This window comes from Oreochromis aureus, linkage group 11 (assembly GCF_013358895.1).
Source record: "Oreochromis aureus strain Israel breed Guangdong linkage group 11, ZZ_aureus, whole genome shotgun sequence".
Taxonomy (NCBI): Eukaryota; Metazoa; Chordata; class Actinopteri; order Cichliformes; family Cichlidae; genus Oreochromis; species Oreochromis aureus.
The window spans coordinates 32036064-32055107 of record NC_052952.1 but is presented as its reverse complement, the minus strand read 5'-3'; the positions used below and the strand labels follow the sequence as shown (position 1 = coordinate 32055107).

The window sequence follows — 19044 nt, the reverse complement described above, 5'->3', positions numbered from 1 at the left end:
CTGTTGCAAAAATGCTATTTTATCACTGCCCAACTGTTATCTTTGGCAAATGTGATGTAGCCACAGCCTTAAGATACAATTTAAAATTTGTTTGAGTCAGGTGCCTTTTTATGTTTGAATGAAAAATTTAAAAAAATTAAAAATCCCCTGAAAATGATCGAGTACAACGAGCTGACTGGAGTTAGAGAGCAGCTAGTATCCAAAGAAAAGTTGAAAGACCGTCACAAAAAACATATTATTATCATTATTATTATTATTATCATCATCATTATTATCATCATCATCATCATCATCATCATCCTCGTCATCATCATCAGTAGTAGTAGTAGTAGTAGTAGTATTGAAGTCTGGCTTCTTGAAAGGAACAAGATTTTTGCACAGAACTGTAGATAAGAAAGAGTACGCCATAGGGTTGTGGTTACTATAAACCACATTATCAACAAGCTGCTGCACACAGTCAGCATGCCTGTGTAGTGCAATGTGTCACATTTTGAGTGGCCAAAACCAGGTCCACGTCAATTATATGATTGTAAAAGTGCAGGTGCATGCTTGAATGTTCGGACCCCAGCATGAGAAACATGTGGCGGGTGTTAAAATGTGGATTGGAGATTTGGCTTAAGTGGTAGATAAGGACTCAAACAAAGTCTGAAAGTTCCACATTCAGTTCCAAGAAGAAAAAATGCTGTTGTCAAACAGACTTATTTGGTTTTTGAAAACACCTATTTAATTGTCAGGGTAGAAAATATTGATTGAGCCTTAGTTCATGCAGTTTGTTTTGTGACCAGACAGCAGAGAATGTGCTTATTGTGGTCACTTCTCTGATAGCAGCCACTCAAACTTTTACAGCTTCAGATTTGAAGAGTTTCCAAACTTGAAGCCCCCCCCCACTGCTCACAAATCCTGGCAGAAGGAGACATTTTCCAGCTCACTTTAGGCAAAAAGCTGTAGCTTGAACTACTAAGGAAAAAAATACACCACAAAGAATTTTACTACAAAATCAGACGTGTGATTGTTAGCCAGTAATCCAATGAACGTAGCCTCGAAAGAGAGATTAATAAACTGAGTCCTGAGTGATGAAAGCTTGCACTGCGATAAAGATAGCTACATTAATATGCTAAGCCTTCATTCAGCACTATCGAAACATTTTACAGTATAAAACTTTAATTTATTTTGAACTTTAAACCTTTTATAATTTGTAATGTTTTGAATTTGCGAGCAGACTTCTTTGGAAACTGGCATTCAAGCTCTCTGAAATCAGCTTTCGGTGCCTTTTAGAATAGGGAGAAACCACATGCATCAGAAGAGCTTTTGTCAAGTTCAATCAGGTTCACACGCTGGCTCGGAAGCTATATCACAAACTGAATGACCCATGAATTAAAGCACAAATAGGAATACAAATTTAAAAGAAAGCCACTGTAGACCAGAAAACCTGATACCGCAAAAGCCAAACTAAATATTCCTAGAAATCTCCCAAAGGTCCACTTTCTGTTAGATTTCCATAACTTTACCTGGCAAGTGGTTTGACAACATAAACCAAGTGGTTACTCTTTGACGGGCACGATCCCCTGCACATTGAGTGATAATATTTCACACTGTGTATGCTCGACCACCCCGCTGTTTACTCCAACGGAACAGTCCTACCCAGCATTTCTCTTTCAAATCCCTCCATTTTCTCCCTGGGAGGAGATTTCCTTTCCTTTTCCATTCCTGCGAGCTCTCAGATGATGTCATGCTCGCTGAGTTTCCACAGCCCCAAACAAGCCTGTTAACCTCAGCACTGCCTCTTGCCACCACACATTCCTGCTTCAAAAGAAGAGACCGCTAACCCCTCGCACCTGAGTTTTGTCCAGTGGAAACGACACACTTCAGATAACAGCGACCTCTCACCGCCTACTGCCTTATCTGCTCACTCATGGCTGGGATGGTGGGAAAGCCGGGGTGTGAGCTGTAATTTTTAAAGACAAGTATGGTGATTTGTTGAAGATAAAGCCAATGTGTGTTGAGGCGAAGCCTTTGTGCTTGACATGAACTTAATAATATTGTTGTGACCTCTTCTTTTAGCTGTGGAGCATTTCATCTTCCCGTTTAGTCTGACAGAAAAAGGATTTCAGAGATTGGCAAGTGGTATCAGCAGGAGAACGGAGAGTGAAAATCCACAAGGGTTTAAAAACATTTTTTACATGTATACGTTTTGGAATCAAAGGGATTACACAGATTTATTTTTCCTTCAAGACTCAAACCCGCATGAGCTAATAAACTACTTAAATTCTTTTTTTACAAGGAAACATTTCAGTCACTGTAAAATAATAGCAAAGCAGACCATAATAAAAGCATCTCTGGCTTTTTTTTATTATTTTAGTTGGATGCTTTTTTGAAATTTTACATCCATCTGCAGCTATCAAGAATAATGGAGGTGGGAAAAATTTGTATACAAAGTTGTTTTTTTGTGTTTTTTTTACTAAAATCAAAAAACTGGTCTGAGCCTGGCAGGTGAATTTTTATGAGCTCTCCTCTTAAATTGCTGTTAGTGGTCTTTGAGAGAATAGTTGCATAATTACTCTGGGATATAGAGTGTCTACGATCTGCTCTGTGGTCTGTTTTCTTGTGCCTTCAGGCAAAACCAGAGGCCCACACAGCATAAAACCATGTGTTACATCACTGTACAAATGCCCCACCCACCCAGCCACACTACGAACACAGAAATATAGCATACGCAAAGGGTAGATTTATAAGAATAAAATAAAATGTTTGAGGTCAAACATAGGCAAAAACATAGCTTTTAGGTGATGACACCCTCGACTGCACAATGTTGTGGTTAAATCGATTACATGTTTAGTCATTTAGATGATCAAATTACTGATTTAAGGAAATGATCATTTAAATAAATTTTAAGTATAAATTATATCTTCTCTAAATGCCACAGTTTGCTGCCTTTACAAGGTGTGGAAAAAAAAAAAAGTCCGCCCAAACAAAAGCTTAAAAAAGAAAAAGAACATTTTAACTTGACCCTTCTCCTTGTGCACCCCTTCACTGCGGCTATTTTTATTTCACCCTGAGAAAGTCTCATTCTGACCTCTTCAACTTGCACACCCCCATGCACGCCCAAACTTGCCCACTGCATCAAAACAGAGACTCCTTAGCTTATGTTTCAGTGTGGAGAACGGGAAATAATAGGAAGCAAAATCTGGATGGTAGTGCTGGTTAGCAAAGGTTGTGCTGGCGTGACCAGAAAACCCAGAAGTGTGCTGTGAGCACAAATACACTGGCACACAACATGGATAAGGCTGTTTGTGGCCAGTGTACAGTTATTCATAGCTTTCTTAAATAAATGTCACTCATTTCAAACCTAAATGATTAAACTGTGCAGCCACAGCACAACAGGCTTTGTTTATTTAGATGTTTTAAAATTGTCTATCATGCATGTAAATCTGATAAGCTATCCAAGCTGACATTAATGTATAACTGATTTATTAAACTCAGTATGTTGAGCACAATGAAGTGCTTAAATGTTGACTGTAATTTAAACTTCCATTCTTCTATAGTTTGTGCACCAGAAAGACAAAGATTATATTTATAAGATGCAATATTTTCTGGTAAGTACATGTAATTAATATTCTATTTAAATGACATAAATTAAAGCAAATTAAAGCTAACGGCACACACAAATACAAATAAATATCACATGCACAGAGAGCTAAAGCTTCTATCAGCCCTGGTTACCAGCTTAGTCTCCTCTGAAGCAGCGAGGCTGTCATGTGAGCCGCACAGACGTGGGTTTGGGCGGGCGAGTGGGCGGCTGGGAGCAAGGGGCAGCCCTGGTTTACAGGTCAAGCCTGCAGCTTTACAAGGGAAATCTCCAGAGCCACTATAAATACCACTGTGAGCTTTAAGGGTGCAGTATATCACACCACTGGTTTTGAAGGACCACAAACCGACCTAGTTTTTGTAGTTTTTTTGTTGTACTCCCCCCTCCCCCTCTCTCAAATGTACAGTAAGTCTGAAGACAATTAAATGTGAATTTCCCCCTTTTATATTTCGAGTGACTGTTAATTGATTGGCTCGACTTCAAAACAAGCCCTCCCTCTGTAACAAAGAGCCCGCCGTTCGCCTCACGCGTCAGACCCATATATCACTTAAGTACCTTAAAGTCTGGGGGTGGTTCAACCATATTCCCCTTTGCTGTAGTTCTGAACAAAGGGCACAAACATGTCAGGAACCATTTCAAGTAAATTGTGAGGATTTTCAATGAGCCCCACCTGCAAGCAAGACATTCATTCAGCTCAAACTGATGTACTATGACTTGAAATGAGGCCTAATGATTTGCTTAAGGAAACGGCTGCATAAAACTTACAGCCCTGTCAAAGTGACACAGCCGTGCAGCATGTGCAGCATAAATCACCCCGTTTCGTTGCTCTCGAGGTGATTGGTTATGCGCTTCATTTTAGATGAATTATTATTCATTCAGTTTTATTTCATTTTATGGTGAGAAAAAGAAAAGGTTGGAGAGCCTCGGGTTGTCATTTGAACACCTGAGCGCCACAGATGTGCAGTCAGAGGACATAAAAGCAGCGATTGCAAATTTCACGTGCAAATCTCATCAGCCAGCGCTAGTTAGCAGCAGACGACGTTAATTGGTTCCAGAAGTGTTGCTCTCATTCACACTAGCTGAGACGGCGAGCGGAGGCAGAAAGCGGGAGGACAAAAAAAAAAAAAAAAGCTGCAAGGGAGGGCAAGTAATGAGAGGTCAGCCGCCTTACAGTTGGGCTGCCAGAGCCAGAAAGGCACGCCAATTTTATGGTCAATTGGGCGACGCATCTGGACTCATAGATCACAGGGCTGCGAGGCTGGACTTAGCACCCAGCTCACACACATTTCACACACACAACACAGACCACACAATACACACAATTACAGGCAAATAGGCTAGACACACACAAACCGAAGAAACACGATACATCAGGCATATGCACATTTAATACCAGAGCTTCACATATTTTTCCTCAATGATTTCATAAAGTAAGGATTTCTAATTGCTGTACTTTGAAAATCACACCACTGTCATCTATAGACATATATACATTTTTTTCTCTCTTATATTTCCAGTATTTTCCATAGTTAACAAGCTGGAAATGGGCTCCAAGTATATAATCAGACTGTGATGCTAAATAAAACTAGTTTCAACATGCACAGAGATAGAAAACATACTACCACCAGAGAAAGCAATTAGTAAGTAGCCTTAGAAAAACATGCTTATGCAATGATTCACTGTATACCCAGTCTTTATTCTACACCCTAATAACAGACTAATTAGGTGTTGTTGGTTGGACTTTGTGTTTAGACAGTTTCAATGTTGCATATAATGTATTTTGGACAAAAACTGGTTTTCGTTTTCATGCTAAACTATACTTTGATGGAGGGAATTACACATGCGGCCAAACACTATATCAAGCCAAATGAATAAAGGATTTCCACCACATGTAATTATGGTACTTTGAAAAATTATATGAAATAGTTTTTGGAAATTATTCGGAAGGTCACCACATTGAGAATGTGAATATCAAAATGACTGCTGGAAGGTATAAGTTCCATGGGGTATGGGGTATTTAAAAAAAACCTAAATAAAAAGGTCATGTGATATGACTGGAAGCTCCAGAACAGCTACTAACCTGAGGTTAGTTTGTTTTGTCAACTGCTGTTTCCATGATCTTTGAACCTCGGCTGTTTGAGCCAAAAGAAACATAGTAGTACAAACAGCTACAATTTCCTGATGAATGAGCAAAATCAGACTGCGGATGAACAACATGCCGTGTTGAAAAGCTCTCACACACACACACACACACACACACACACACACACACACACACACACACACACACACACACACACACACACACACACACACACACACACACACACACACACGTGAAAAGAGAACTCAAGGTAAGATTTTAGCCAAATTTTAATTTTTCTCTGTCAACAGCGCTGCTTCTAAACATCCATTTTACCATCATGTTTTAGTGCTACTTTTTTTTTTTCTTTTAGCAATAAGGCCATCGCATTTTGCTGATCTGGGCACTCGATTAATACATCAGGATTCATGGTTTGTTTTAACTGGTAACCGCCAATATCTGCAGCTGAAAAAACAACTTCACTGTGGCTAATTAATGTTATTTCCAAGAGTTGGCCAAACTACAAACTTAAAAATGGGTAAACATGGTCTCTGGGACCAGTGCATGTAGACAATCCATCAAAGATTTTTTAACTCGTGAAAGTGACAACACCCTTGTAAATAATCTAGACGAATACCCTAATTTCGAGACAGGGAGATAGCAACTAGACAGGTGGCTGTTAAGTCAACAGTGCCACCATTATTGTTGCACAACAACTCAAGATAGTGATAATATCACAAAATCAGTGGATAAAATTAAACTAAGTTGTTTTGTGGATCAAATGGGCAATGTGAACCAGTTACAACTTGCATATCAACTAAGAGCAAACATCATTACCACCATCAAAGGAATGCATTATTATTCACTAATAATCAATTCTGATAAAAGAAAATGCTAAAGAAAGATGTTGCTAAACCAGCAAATGAACAGCCTTTGAAATATGCAATATGTATTTGTAATAATAAGTTTAGCAGAAACTGCAGTGACTCTAAAGACCAGTAACAGACAGATCAGGGTGCACAGTAGCACATTTTAACAAAGCAGCTAGTAATAAGGCAATGTATTACTTTGGAAAACAGGGAGAAGCGGCAGGAATGAGCATATAAACTGCTAATTAAATATATAAATCCTCAACAGTTCACCTGTTTTATGAATTGTCACATAACTGCATCTGTGCAACTGACTCAGTCCAATTTAGCAGGTCTCATGGGGTTGCCACAGCAACAGAAAAGTATGTGTCATTAGCAGTAGTCAGCCATAAAGTGTGTTGAAGCCACAGTACGATGACTGAACGTTTCTTTCTTTCTGAGGCTGAATTGGTTCCAGTTTGCTGTTTGTTTGTGGAAACAATACGAAGCCCTCAGCATACCATTTGTGTTGATATTAAGACCAGAGGGGGTTATGAGCGCTGCAGTGACCGACTCAGCAGAGCATTAGCGACTCAGCAGAGCATTAGCGACTAATGCACAGTCTGCCTCAGCACTCGGCGAGCCTACTCTGTAACTTTAGGTTGGTTGCCTAAAGCTGAGTTGCCATTTCCTGACACCACATAGAGTTGAACATGGAATATCTAAAGAATTTTCACAAACTGACTTGTTGCAATGGTGGCATCTGATAAGAATACCACACTCAAATTCAGTGAGCTCCGTAAAATAACTTATTCTCTCACAAATGTTTGCAAAGGCAAACTTCATAGCTAGGTGCTATGAAATCCCCTGAATTCAGAGATTAAGAGATGTGGCCCGATACTTTTGCCTATGGTGTCTGTCGTGGCAGTCCTAGGCAAGTTATCTCTAATAATCATAACAAAAAGTGCCAAAAAAGCAAACGAACAGAGTTTTTCCATGAACTGTATGCTTGTTAATATGTGTGCCCTATATTCCAACTCACCTGCTGTACACCAGCAGGTGAGTTGGAATATAGATTTGGGGGTATTGGGGTGGATCAGTGGACACTTCACTTGCCTATAGCAAGCAGTGCATTGCAATGTAACAAGGCTACAGATCTTACCCTGCATTATTGTCCAGCTTGCTTTAAATTGCTAAATTGCATTATCATGCTGCATAAGACAAGACTTGCAACAAGCAACATGGATTAAATAATCCTCAAACACATCTGTGAGCTCTGTCTTAAGTGTAAGGGTTTTTTCTTCCCCGCGCACCTATTTATTATTTATATATTTATTCAGCCCATCTATTTTTAAAAATGCAGGTTTAAGGTACTTTTGCACTGGCATCGCTTTCCAGACATGAACACCAATTCCATCTTTCATATACATCACACATATTTGCTTATTATTTAAGTAGAATGAAAAGAAAATCTCAAGTCATGCTGACGATTTTAGTCATGCTGACGATTTGCACTCCACACACTACAGTTGCACTTACCTCTGTAGGCACTGCCAGTGAAGGTGCGAGGGGCTTCATGTAGTTGTACCTCAGCAATGTCATCATGACGACACAGCGAAATAGCTCCAAGACAGCCGATGATGGCCTGAATGTAAGGACACATTAAGCAACAATGCATCACTGAGGTGGAATAATTGTATTTTAATGTGAGCTAATATCAACTTCCTGTGCTGATCCAATAGAGTTGATGAGGAGAGTCATGGTCTATTTGAAGTCAGCTCCAGTGTTGTGGTACTTAGGTCGACTGAATTTAATCTTACATTCACTCACAACAAAGCATGTATAGTAGGAGTGTGTCTTTGCGCTGTTTCTGTTTCTGTTAGTGAATTTCACAAACTAAGTATGCAGAGTTTTATTTGGTAACAATGAAGAGAAATGAAATGATTCAATGCAAGGTTCATAGTTTAGTTACTGAAAACAAGGGTACATACTACTCACCACCCCACAGTAATATTAATACTAATGTTCAGACCTTTAACTCTGGGCTGGCAAAGACCTATGGCTCCATGCCACAGAGATTCTTTGAGAGTTTTTCTTTGATTCGTTCTTGGACCCCAAAAGAGGTTGGACTATCTAAAAGCAAGCCGTTTTCAGAATCATTGAGTTTAAGATGCAAATACATTATTAGGAATTAGCAGCTCAGATGAGAATAAAGAATAATTGAAGAATAAATCTAAACAGATAAGTACAGTCAACTTGGCATTTTTACTTCAATGCTAATTTTAACAGTCCACATTTTGTAATCCTTCAAATTCAGTCTTTGGATGATTGCCACCCAAAGCTTGAGAACCTCTACCAGAGCCAGAATAGTTCTCCATCTTGCTTTTCTCTAACCTTTTTTTCCCCCAAGACATTTTTAACTGTCTAGTCTAATTTTTAAATCCTCTAAAAGTCTCTTTGAAAATGAATCCATAACCAAATGTCTGTACTGTACCTCTGATCGATGAGGAACCCCAGAGACGTGAGAGTGAGCAGAACGTAGCCAGTCATACCCAGAATAGTTAACTGGGACAGTATCTAGGATTGAGATACATTTGCATACCATGAGAAATGCGGTCAGGAAAAAATACATTAGATTCAGACCCTTAAATCAATATCATGGCCGGTCAAGTTACGATCACAAGAGACCTTACTGGGAGAGCAGTCATAAACCGCAGAGCTGTAATGCCAACCAAAACATGTCTGACCTTCGGAATAAGTGTACTGGCACACACGATATGCTGCCTCTTACTTTACACTGACATGCCTAGTTTACATAGAAGCTCTAATCATCCCAGATGGGTCTTGACAGGGGACTTGACCACAGTTGAAGAGACTGTAGTTTGAATCCCCTAAATGGAGCCAAAACAACCAACTTTGGAGGAGAAATCCAGTGCAGATTCTCACTGACCTTTCCAAGCTATTTGGAACATACACACAAACAGACTTGCATAAGCACAAAGAGTAACGTACGCTCTAATCTGTGTTCTCTAACCTACGGCCTTGGCTAAGGGCAGCCGTTGGAAAGCCATTGTCTCCTGAGGATGCTGTGGGCTGTCAGCTTTGGTTTATATTTCTCTGACACTCAATACAGAGTCTAACAGCCAAATCTCACTGACTGCTCCCATACTGTAAATACCCAGAGGGCTCGCTCTTGCCAGCATAAAAATCAACCCATCAACAGGATGCAATAAAACTGTATTTCTATACGTTTATCCAAGTCATAACCCATAAGCTGCCATAAGCACAATATTACCAGGAGCCTCTTATGGGAACACAGATACAATAATCCTTTCCATGAATCAGACAAGGAGATAATTTGGGCTCAGTCCATCTATGAAGGACTGACAGTCTAGGTTGACCTTCATTCATAGTTTATTAAGGCAGATTAATCACTGCAATGGAGTTCAAGGGCTATGGATACCATTATTTTTGGTAAGAGGTATAATGAGAGGAGAATTTTTTTGATATCAAAGGTTATGTGAACTTATCTGTGTCTGATAACCCGGGTGGCTCAGCGGACCAGACGTATTTAGTAACCTAATCTTTTTGTTGTTGTTGTTGTTTGTTTGTCTTTCTATCATCCAGGGGGCATGCAGCTGAGACACTGCACTAGAGAGAAATTCCTCCATAAATCCCTAAGTGTCATCAACTCACATTTCATTTCCAAGAGTTTTTAAAGAAACACTTTTCTTCTTTTGTCATGGTAATTTTTCAAGTGATCAAGTGACAATTTGTAGCAATATCAGCAGAGGTCAGAAATGAGAGTTAACATCTGGTGGCAGCACTGTAAGGACTGATTGTGTTATGTTGTCTCTTGAGATGAGCAAATTAAGTAATTACCCAGGCCATTATTGATGAAGACTGATAAAGCAGGGAAAAAAAGCAAACCAAAAAACAGTGCCAGTAACATGTAATAATGAATCAGCTATCAGGTAGGTAAACATGATTCCTGTTATACCGAACTATTTTAAGGAGAGTGTGTTTCCAGCAAACCATTAAATGGGATAACAAAATAACACACCTGTTAATCTAAGGTAACAAGGACAGCTCTACAAACTACATCATCCAAAGTGACCACACACCTGATTAAACCTCTCTTCTAAAGTAGTCTCAGCATTTTATATTTTGTAGAACTGATTGCATTCTTACTGTATTAGATTCAAATGGGAAAAAAGCAGGGCATGTTTTACTGTGTGATTCATTAGCCAATGAGCTTATAGTAGCTCTTGATTTTACAGTCAGATCTGCCCCCATGCTCATGTGTCTACCTTCAAAAACCTGAAATGTACTGTGGTAGAAAAAAAGACAAAAAACCTCCACTTAAAGGCTCCAAATGGGACTTTATGCCATGAAGCTTCTGGCGTACAGCTTTTGTGCGGATGTTAATGCCTGGCGGTTTGGAAGTCTGTAGTTATTAAGTCAGTTATTGAGAGCATTGGTAAATATTACATGCACTCTTCAACTTTACAGTCTGTCACTTTGTGGGTGAGTTGCAGCTGTTCTGAAATACTTTATAATACCTGACTGTGGAATATCTAGCAGAGTAGAAATCTCAAAAATTGACTTGTTGCATCAGTGGATCCTATTATATTAGCTAACTAATTCAGTGAGCTCTTTACAACATTTTTTGTAAAGGCATACTGCACTTATTGCTTTATTTCATACACCTGTGGCAATGCTATTGAGAACACCTTAATTCAGAGATTAAGCAATGCAGCTCAGTACTTTTGCTTGAATAGTAAATATTTTTGTACTTTTGGTAATTTGCAAAAACTTCACAAGAGTGAAAGCAAAACCTGTGTGTGTGTGTGTGTGTGTGTGTGTGTGTGTGTGTGTGTGTGTGTGTGTGTGTGTGTGTGTGTGTGTGTGTGTGTGTGTGTGTGTGTGTTTGTTTCACTTTTGGTCCACTGGGTAGAAATGCCCAAACATACTTTAAATGAAAAAAAGTTCTGATGGTCAATTTCCCTCACTGCCTCTAATAATAACTGTTTAAAATACGTACATGTAAAGCATACACACTGGCCTGATGATGATGTAATTGAAGAGTAGCTTCATTTGTTTGAAATAGCCATGTTTTCATGGCTTCGAATTAACACAAAGCACATAAATTGTCCGGCAGCGTGTCTTCAATTGTCAAGCTAAATAAGCAGCTAGCGAACATGTGGGTATAAATACATAAGAGTGACATGATTTATTGTTGGGCCAAGGAGCTCACTTTGTTATTTTCCCTCCAAGTCCTGATTGCTGCATCCTGAAGGCTATTTGGTTTGGGAAATGGTTGACTCGACAATTAAGGCGTTTGTGTTCACTGCTGGACCACCAGCTGGTGTTTCGTTCGCCAAAAGGGAGGGGATCCCTCGATGCTGCAGAGGAGGTGTGTGTGCTTGTGTGTGAGAGGTGACCACAACTGACAGAGCCCCATGGAGGTAGCGATCAGGGAAAAAAAAAAAAAAAAAAGAAGACAGGGCATTTTATTTAGAGTTTGAAGAGGTTGGGTGTGACAGCACTTTCTGGCTAACCAAAACTGTGCCTGGGGGAAAAATCCTTCCAAAGATAACTGCTGGGGAGGTTCTTTTCTTTCTTTTTTTTTTTCCTGAAGGAGGAGGAAGGGGGTCTTTTGGCTTGTCGGGTGGAAAATAATAGACAAGGTTGCTTTAAAGGGGAATGCTGATCCGTCATTCTGTCATGATGTTAGACACAGCTAGTCTTTTTCTGCTGGCTAAGTAGAGGAGTCTGCTCCATTATGGACCAGCCACAACAAACTGGATAACTGGATGAATCAGTGTTGGCAAACAAACACGTAAACTCAGATACTCTTAAATTAGGAACTCTGGACCACCTTGTCATACTTTGAGGGATTACAGTAGCCTAACCATATCAATAGTTAGTTTAGACTAAGCTACTCCAGATTTAATCCTATATATCTGACAAATTCAACTAAAAAAGGGAATTTAAAGAGCTCCATGAAGGGAGCTGAAGTGTCACCCTCCAAGTTTAATAACAATAATTTTGTCTAATGTGACAAATACATACCATCTTGTTTTCAAACAAATCATGGTAAGTCTTCAGCACCAGCAGGAAATGTATGACTGCATAAATTTGTACAGGCAGTGACCACCTGGGATTATGAGGCACTTCCTTTCCGGTAACCTGTGGATCAAAAAAAACATGTTTAATTCCCCGAACCCTGATATTTTTCAACAGTTTCTCACAGCCAACATGGCTTAAATACCAATTTTACCCTGATGGTAACAGCTTTAATGTCATGCTGTCATTTGAATTCAAAACTAGTACCCCAAATCCTTCAAGTTTCTAAAAACATCATGTATGCTATTATTTCTGGCTCAAAAAACAACTGAAGCCATTAACCAGTGACACCCTCAGCAATACTACAAGTTTCAAATCATCTGAAATTAATAACTTCACCAAGGTGGATTTTGGTAGTTAAAAAACATACATGTTTACAATTAGATTCTTTGGGCTTGGCTTTATGTGTTCGTGTTATCATGTGTTCAACGTTTTAACTATTTACAGAAGCCTGTGAATAGCTAAAATAGTTCAAATGATGATAGTGCATGCACCAAGACTATGTGTCCACACACACAACAACACATGTCTGCTTTATGATTGTGGCAATAGTCTAAAAATTTCAGATTAATAACCAGTAAATTAATTTTCTCAGATGTTATGTTTACATGTTTTGTACACATACAAAGTTATGGTCACCCCTGACCAAGCAACATAGCCCTGTACGACTGCATGCTGGGGCATTTGAGGCATGTTCATTAACATTTCTGTGTTGAATTAGTGACACACAGGTACTGACAGCAATGCTATGCGGATTTTTAATAACATTAGATTTAGGGTGTTATGTCAACAAAAATGAGCCAGCATAGGTTTGATTGTTTGCTACACCTCACGCTAGTTTGCCTTAAAATGATACACGTAGCTCCCACTGCACAAAGAAAAAGACAACTTTAAGGGTACTATGACATGCAACAGAACATGAACAACAACAGGTGACTCTTTTCACTATTCTGCTGAACAAATAATGAGCTAAGTGGTCCTGTCGTCTCATATTAGGTTAACAGACTGGATTAAAGGAAACCGTCTGCATCCACCAAACTTTCTTCTCTAAATGCATGTCAACATTTTGCAGCATGTTCAGCTATGTGCATGAATCATTTCCAGCAAATCATCCGAGTCATGCATGACAAAATTATTCTCTACCAGTAATGACAGAAACAAAGAAAATGCCATTTGTAGAATGCAATTGCACCCAGTGGCTAACTCTGAGAATATGTATAAACACTGCATGCAGGTGGTGAAAAAAAGGATATGATAAACAAAGATGGGGAAAAAAAATGCTAAACTTTAATTTAAAAAAAACAAACAAACTTGTAAACCCACCCAATGTGCCTTTCTTCAAAAAGACCTTTTCTTACTTTAGTATCCTACTAGTGGAATTTCAGAACTGGTGAAAATTAGCTTGTTGTTTTCCATTTACAAAGTCATCCAGGATTTATTGGGTGCAGCGGTTTCCCTTAAACACTGAGGAATATCTGAGTCCTTCTGTAAGAATTCCCTGAGTCATTTGACCTGTTTTTCCCTTCTGTCCAAAACAATAAGTAATTAAGCCCTGAGGGCTTTATGGGAATGAAAAATAACTGGCCAATCAGCAATGCCTGTTTCTCATTCAGGGGGTTTCCCAGGATTTTGAGGAACCAAACCATCACATGTGGGTTCCCCCTCAAAATCCCATCCCCAACCCTGTAGATATTCCAGTCTGCTGCTCTGCTTATTCTCAGAGTTGAAACACGTTGAACCCTTTTCCCCCTTCACTCCCCTCTTTTTCCTCTTTCCTTCACCGGCAGATATCAAGAAGTAGCCGCCTACATAAAGCCTTTCAAGATATTTCAGTTAAGTTCCAGCTCTGACCATGTTTAGAATTACCCTGCTGGGTTTAAAGAGCCAATTTAATCGTAAAGGCAAAGGGGACTTTTTTTTTTGCAGTCTGAAGCATGAGGGAACTAAATATGTGACACCATCAGCGTTATTTCAAAGCTAACCACCGGGGCATTCAGCTGGAGCCTGTATTTCTTTCTGCATACACACAAAGTCACACACACACACTTGCACATTTACGCTAAACTGCAAGTGGTTTTATTCACGCAGACTGTGTTTAAAGACAGTGAAACTGAACTTATTGTGTCGCCTCTACAAAGGCTTTGCAGCTTTTATTTGATGTGGCAGTTTCTTGTAAAACTGGCAGAATATACGAGTCCTTCAATAAGGAATGCTCTGAGTCATTTAGGCCTGTGTGTTGTGTCTGTCAAAATGATGGCTAATGAAGCATGTGGGCATTTTGTCCTTAGAAATGATGCAAACCTTTGGATTGTCATTGTGGTCACCCAGCCGACGTTTACCAGGTTTCCAACTTGGACCGTTGAGAAAAGTTGACAGTTTGTTGCTGATAGTTTTGTAGGTTTTGGATTTCTTCCACAAATACAAGTAGTAATGCAACTAAAAGAAGAAAAAAATACAACCAAATTAGACATTAACAAATAATCAAACACTACATTTAACTGATGAATGCTAACAAAGGAATAGCAATAATCCTAAAATGAATGTTTCTATTTTCTTTGGGCAGAACATTGCTCATGCAGTGCTCTGCCAACAGTGATGGCAGCAAAAATAATCATAACATCCACCTGGCATTACATTTTATTGGCCTCTTTCACCTCAACTGGGCAGTTTGTTTAGAGTAGAGTAATAATGTTATGGTTACAAAATGGCCACTCGGCCAGTGAGGGAAACATGAGCTCACACCTCATCTACCAAAGGTGTTTATACCCAGATGGAGGTGAGCTGCTTGACCGATTGCCAACTTGTGGTAGCCACATCAATGATGAAAGATGAGACTAACCTGCACATAGAGGATTTCAAATCTTTTGATGGGGAAAACCAGGCCGTACACGACTTTGTCGGCTTCTTGAGCAAAGGTACCTGGGGATGGTATGAATAGTGGTGTTCAAAACAAAATGATGTGAATAAATACCTCAAACGTCTACTCCTGTTACTTATTCTTAAAAGTTGAGGGATTACAAGAAGGTATAAAAGTTTAATATGTTTAAATATCCAGCTAAGAAAACGTGTCACCAGAAAGACAAACATGAAATGAATCATGTGTTTATCTTATTATTAGCAATTTCTTCATCTTTAAGCTATTTGTCCCTCCACCCAGCTGCTAAATGCGCCACGTTCACCAGCTTTTCATTGATTTTATCTGTTGTTCAGTTGACCAAGACAATAAAACTGAAGTGTAAAATGAAAATGAACTAAAAGATGCTAAAACTCTGAGAGGCTTACTAACAGACAATGGTTAACAAAGGTTAACTGGGCCTCAAGTTTAACAGTGAAAATGCTACCAAGGGAATGTAGAAACGTTCCTATGAGTCAGTATCCTTTGCGTAAACTGACTTTTCTGTGAACATATACTCTGAAAACAATAAGGTACTATAAAAATACCAGGAACATCTATTCAACATCTATAAAACCACCATGATTTAACCAGATACCCTGCACAGACATTTGTTGCAAACTTTTGTTTTCATCACTGTAGTATTTGGTGATACCTTAATTTTTCAAGCCCAAGCATCACAGGTATGTCTGCATGTTCTCAGTTATGTAGGTCATGGTAGTCTTAAGCATTTGAGTTGAAAGGAACAGGATTTCTTTCAAGTTCATGAAGAGGTTTCACTCTCATCTGTGATGTTTCTTTGGTTCTAAAAACTGATGGAGTCCCAGGTATTTCATTCCTAGTGGACTGTCACCCGCAGATGTACGGACACACTTTGTATCCTTAAAGGAGTGCCTCTGAATGTTCACGTTTTGGACAATGACAACAATTTGAGAGGACGCCATCTATTTCTACTGTGAGCCATCATCACCATATTGAAGCACCAAATATTCCCCACCTATAAGTCACAGTCTTGACATCCCCTTGCAGGCATTTCAACCCCCACTCAAACCTTGAACCAGATGACCTTAACTTTTATGGCCGTGTGGCATGGCAATGTCTCAGAATCCACATCTTTGCTCCTGTGAGCATAATGACCCATGCCTGGGTTCACAGCCTCACTCGCGTAGACTCACAATCACTCTCGGGACCACCTCCAAGGGGACAACCTCAATATGGGTCTCCAATAGTTTTTGAAACTAAAGAAAATCAGATGAGAGGTAAAGTGTTTTCATAAACCAAAAGAGTTTCAGTTGTTCTAAACTCAAGTAATCAAGACCATCACAGACAGGAGAAACTAACAACACCTGGAAGACTTTCATGGTACAGAAAGTCCAACATACAGAAATTTGATCATAACTAAAGTATTTCACCTGAATGCTTTGAATCTTTGAAGGGAAAGTTCAGATTTCAAAATTTAGAAAAAATCTATAGAAATACAGTTTGCCGTGCAAGGGTTACTATGCCATTTTGTGTACTTGAAGTCTGTGTGGCTAAAAATAACGCATGTCAATAGTAGCTATAAATGTTATAGTCCGTGCAAGAAGAACCATTTGCCTTTTGCACAAAACAGATGTGAGGGGCAGCACTGATGGCATTAAGAACTAATCCCACTGTAGCAATTTTATTATTTTGGAACAGATACAGATGTCGATACAACTCAGTGGTGATCCAGTTGTCACACTCTACAAATGCCATGACAGACTAAAAGTCACACTGTCATAAATAAAGTACATTCACTTGCATCCAAAAGAAAAACAATCAGAAGCAAATACAAATGACTTACCAAATAATCTGTCCCAGATAATCAAAATTCCACCATAGTTCTTGTCAATGCAATAAAGGTTCCGCCCTGTTGAGTTTACATTCGTGAGGTTGCTGCATTACTTATCCACATTTTGAAAAATAAACTCTTTTATCTCAGTGATATATAAACATTTTCTGAATTAATTCTGATCTATAACACATCTCCAACATGTCTAATCATTCAATCTTAAAGTCCTTAAGCAATGTTTGACGTAAACAGCAGGTCAATAAAATTAACGTCCTCTTACCATGATGAACTCTGTGGTGTTTTGGAGTGTTCAAGATCCACTCCAGAGGTCCAAGGTCTCTGATTAACTGAAGAAAGACATAAAATCAGCTTTAAAGCAATAACCACTTGCATTTTCCTTATATAAATTAAAATACAAATAAACAGTCTTTACTTGGTTTCCCAGTGACAGCGCTGAAGTGTTTATTTTTTGTCCTTTTTGTTTCGTTTATCCTCCAGTAAAGACAAAATTCAGACAATAACTCTAACTTATTTCCCATCTCTCAGAGAAACCAGAATGAAATAGTTGTTGCTGATATTACCAGTAGTCCAACTGCCTGTTTGTCCAAACACTAGAATAATCACTCTTCTTCCATCTGGTCCCATTCAGACATCTCAATGTAATGTCTGCTGTCATTACCATCTGCGTGTATGCTGAAGTGCAGGGAGGTCCCAAAACAGAGCCATAGCACCAAATATATATTACTTTACATGTAATAACAATCCTGTTTGGAATGAAGTGGACAGAAAACCATTTTGCTGCAGTGGGTAAACTCAAAGTTTCATCTTCTGGAAAGCATAAATGCTACAGTGCTGTAAGTGAAGGCATCTGGTATAACTGGTCTGATGGTGGCAGTACAGAAGTATTCATGTAGCTACCACAAAGAAAACTGTCAATGATCACAATGAATTTTCTTGAAAACTGCGGATGCTTAAAAAACAAACAACATTAAAATAGGGAAATGATGAAACTTTATTTGAATAAAACTGATTGAATAAAACTAGTGTTTCAATTGGAAAGAGTTGTACGAACAAAACCATTCCTCTGACCAATGGAAATATCCATCCATCCATCCATCCATCCATCCATCTTCTTCCGCTTATCCGGGGCCGGGTCCTGGGGGCAGCAACCTAAGCAGAGAAGCCCAGGCCTCCCTCTCACCAGCCACTTCCTCCAGCTTGTCCAGGGGAACACCAAGGGGTTCACAGGCCAGCTGAGAGATATAATCTCTCCAGCGTGTCCTGGGTCTGCCCCAGGGCCTCCTCCCGGTGGGACATGCCCGGAACACCTCACCCAGGAGGCGCCCAGGAGGCATCCTTGTCAGATGCCCGAACCACCTCAACTGGCTCCTTTCAATGTGGAGGAGCAGCTCTATTCTGAGCCCCTCCCGAATGGCCGAACTTCTCACCCTCTCTATAAGGGAGAGGCCAGCCACCCGTAGGAGGTACCACAGGGGTCAGGGCGATCCCCGGCTACCAAGACTGGCCAATGGAAATAATTTGGGCAAATCTTTAAATCTAAACTAGTACCAAAAAAAGTTAAATATTCCAGCAAATTGCTGTTGGAAGCCTTACTCTAGTTGTCAGAATCACTTTCAAATATTCATAACATCCATAATTACATTTGTTGACCTGATTAACAAGCTCAAAAGA

The 19044-nt window shown here is 39.4% G+C and overlaps 1 protein-coding gene across 2 annotated transcripts in view; it reads right to left on the bottom strand.

The window, feature by feature from the left end:
- Positions 1 to 19044, bottom strand: part of agmo (alkylglycerol monooxygenase) — a 49699-nt gene that overhangs the window by 7292 nt on the left and 23363 nt on the right. Inside the window, exons 6-12 of one of the 2 annotated variants that reach the window (XM_031758567.2) lie at positions 17633 to 17699; positions 17365 to 17430; positions 15486 to 15565; positions 14948 to 15082; positions 12593 to 12709; positions 9012 to 9094; positions 8057 to 8162 (exon numbers count right to left, since the gene is read on the bottom strand). In XM_031758567.2, the coding sequence (XP_031614427.1) occupies positions 8057 to 8162; positions 9012 to 9094; positions 12593 to 12709; positions 14948 to 15082; positions 15486 to 15565; positions 17365 to 17430; positions 17633 to 17699 (654 nt within the window). The remainder of the gene's footprint in view (positions 1 to 8056; positions 8163 to 9011; positions 9095 to 12592; positions 12710 to 14947; positions 15083 to 15485; positions 15566 to 17364; positions 17431 to 17632; positions 17700 to 19044) is intronic. The other variant, XM_031758569.2, reaches the window with a different exon arrangement.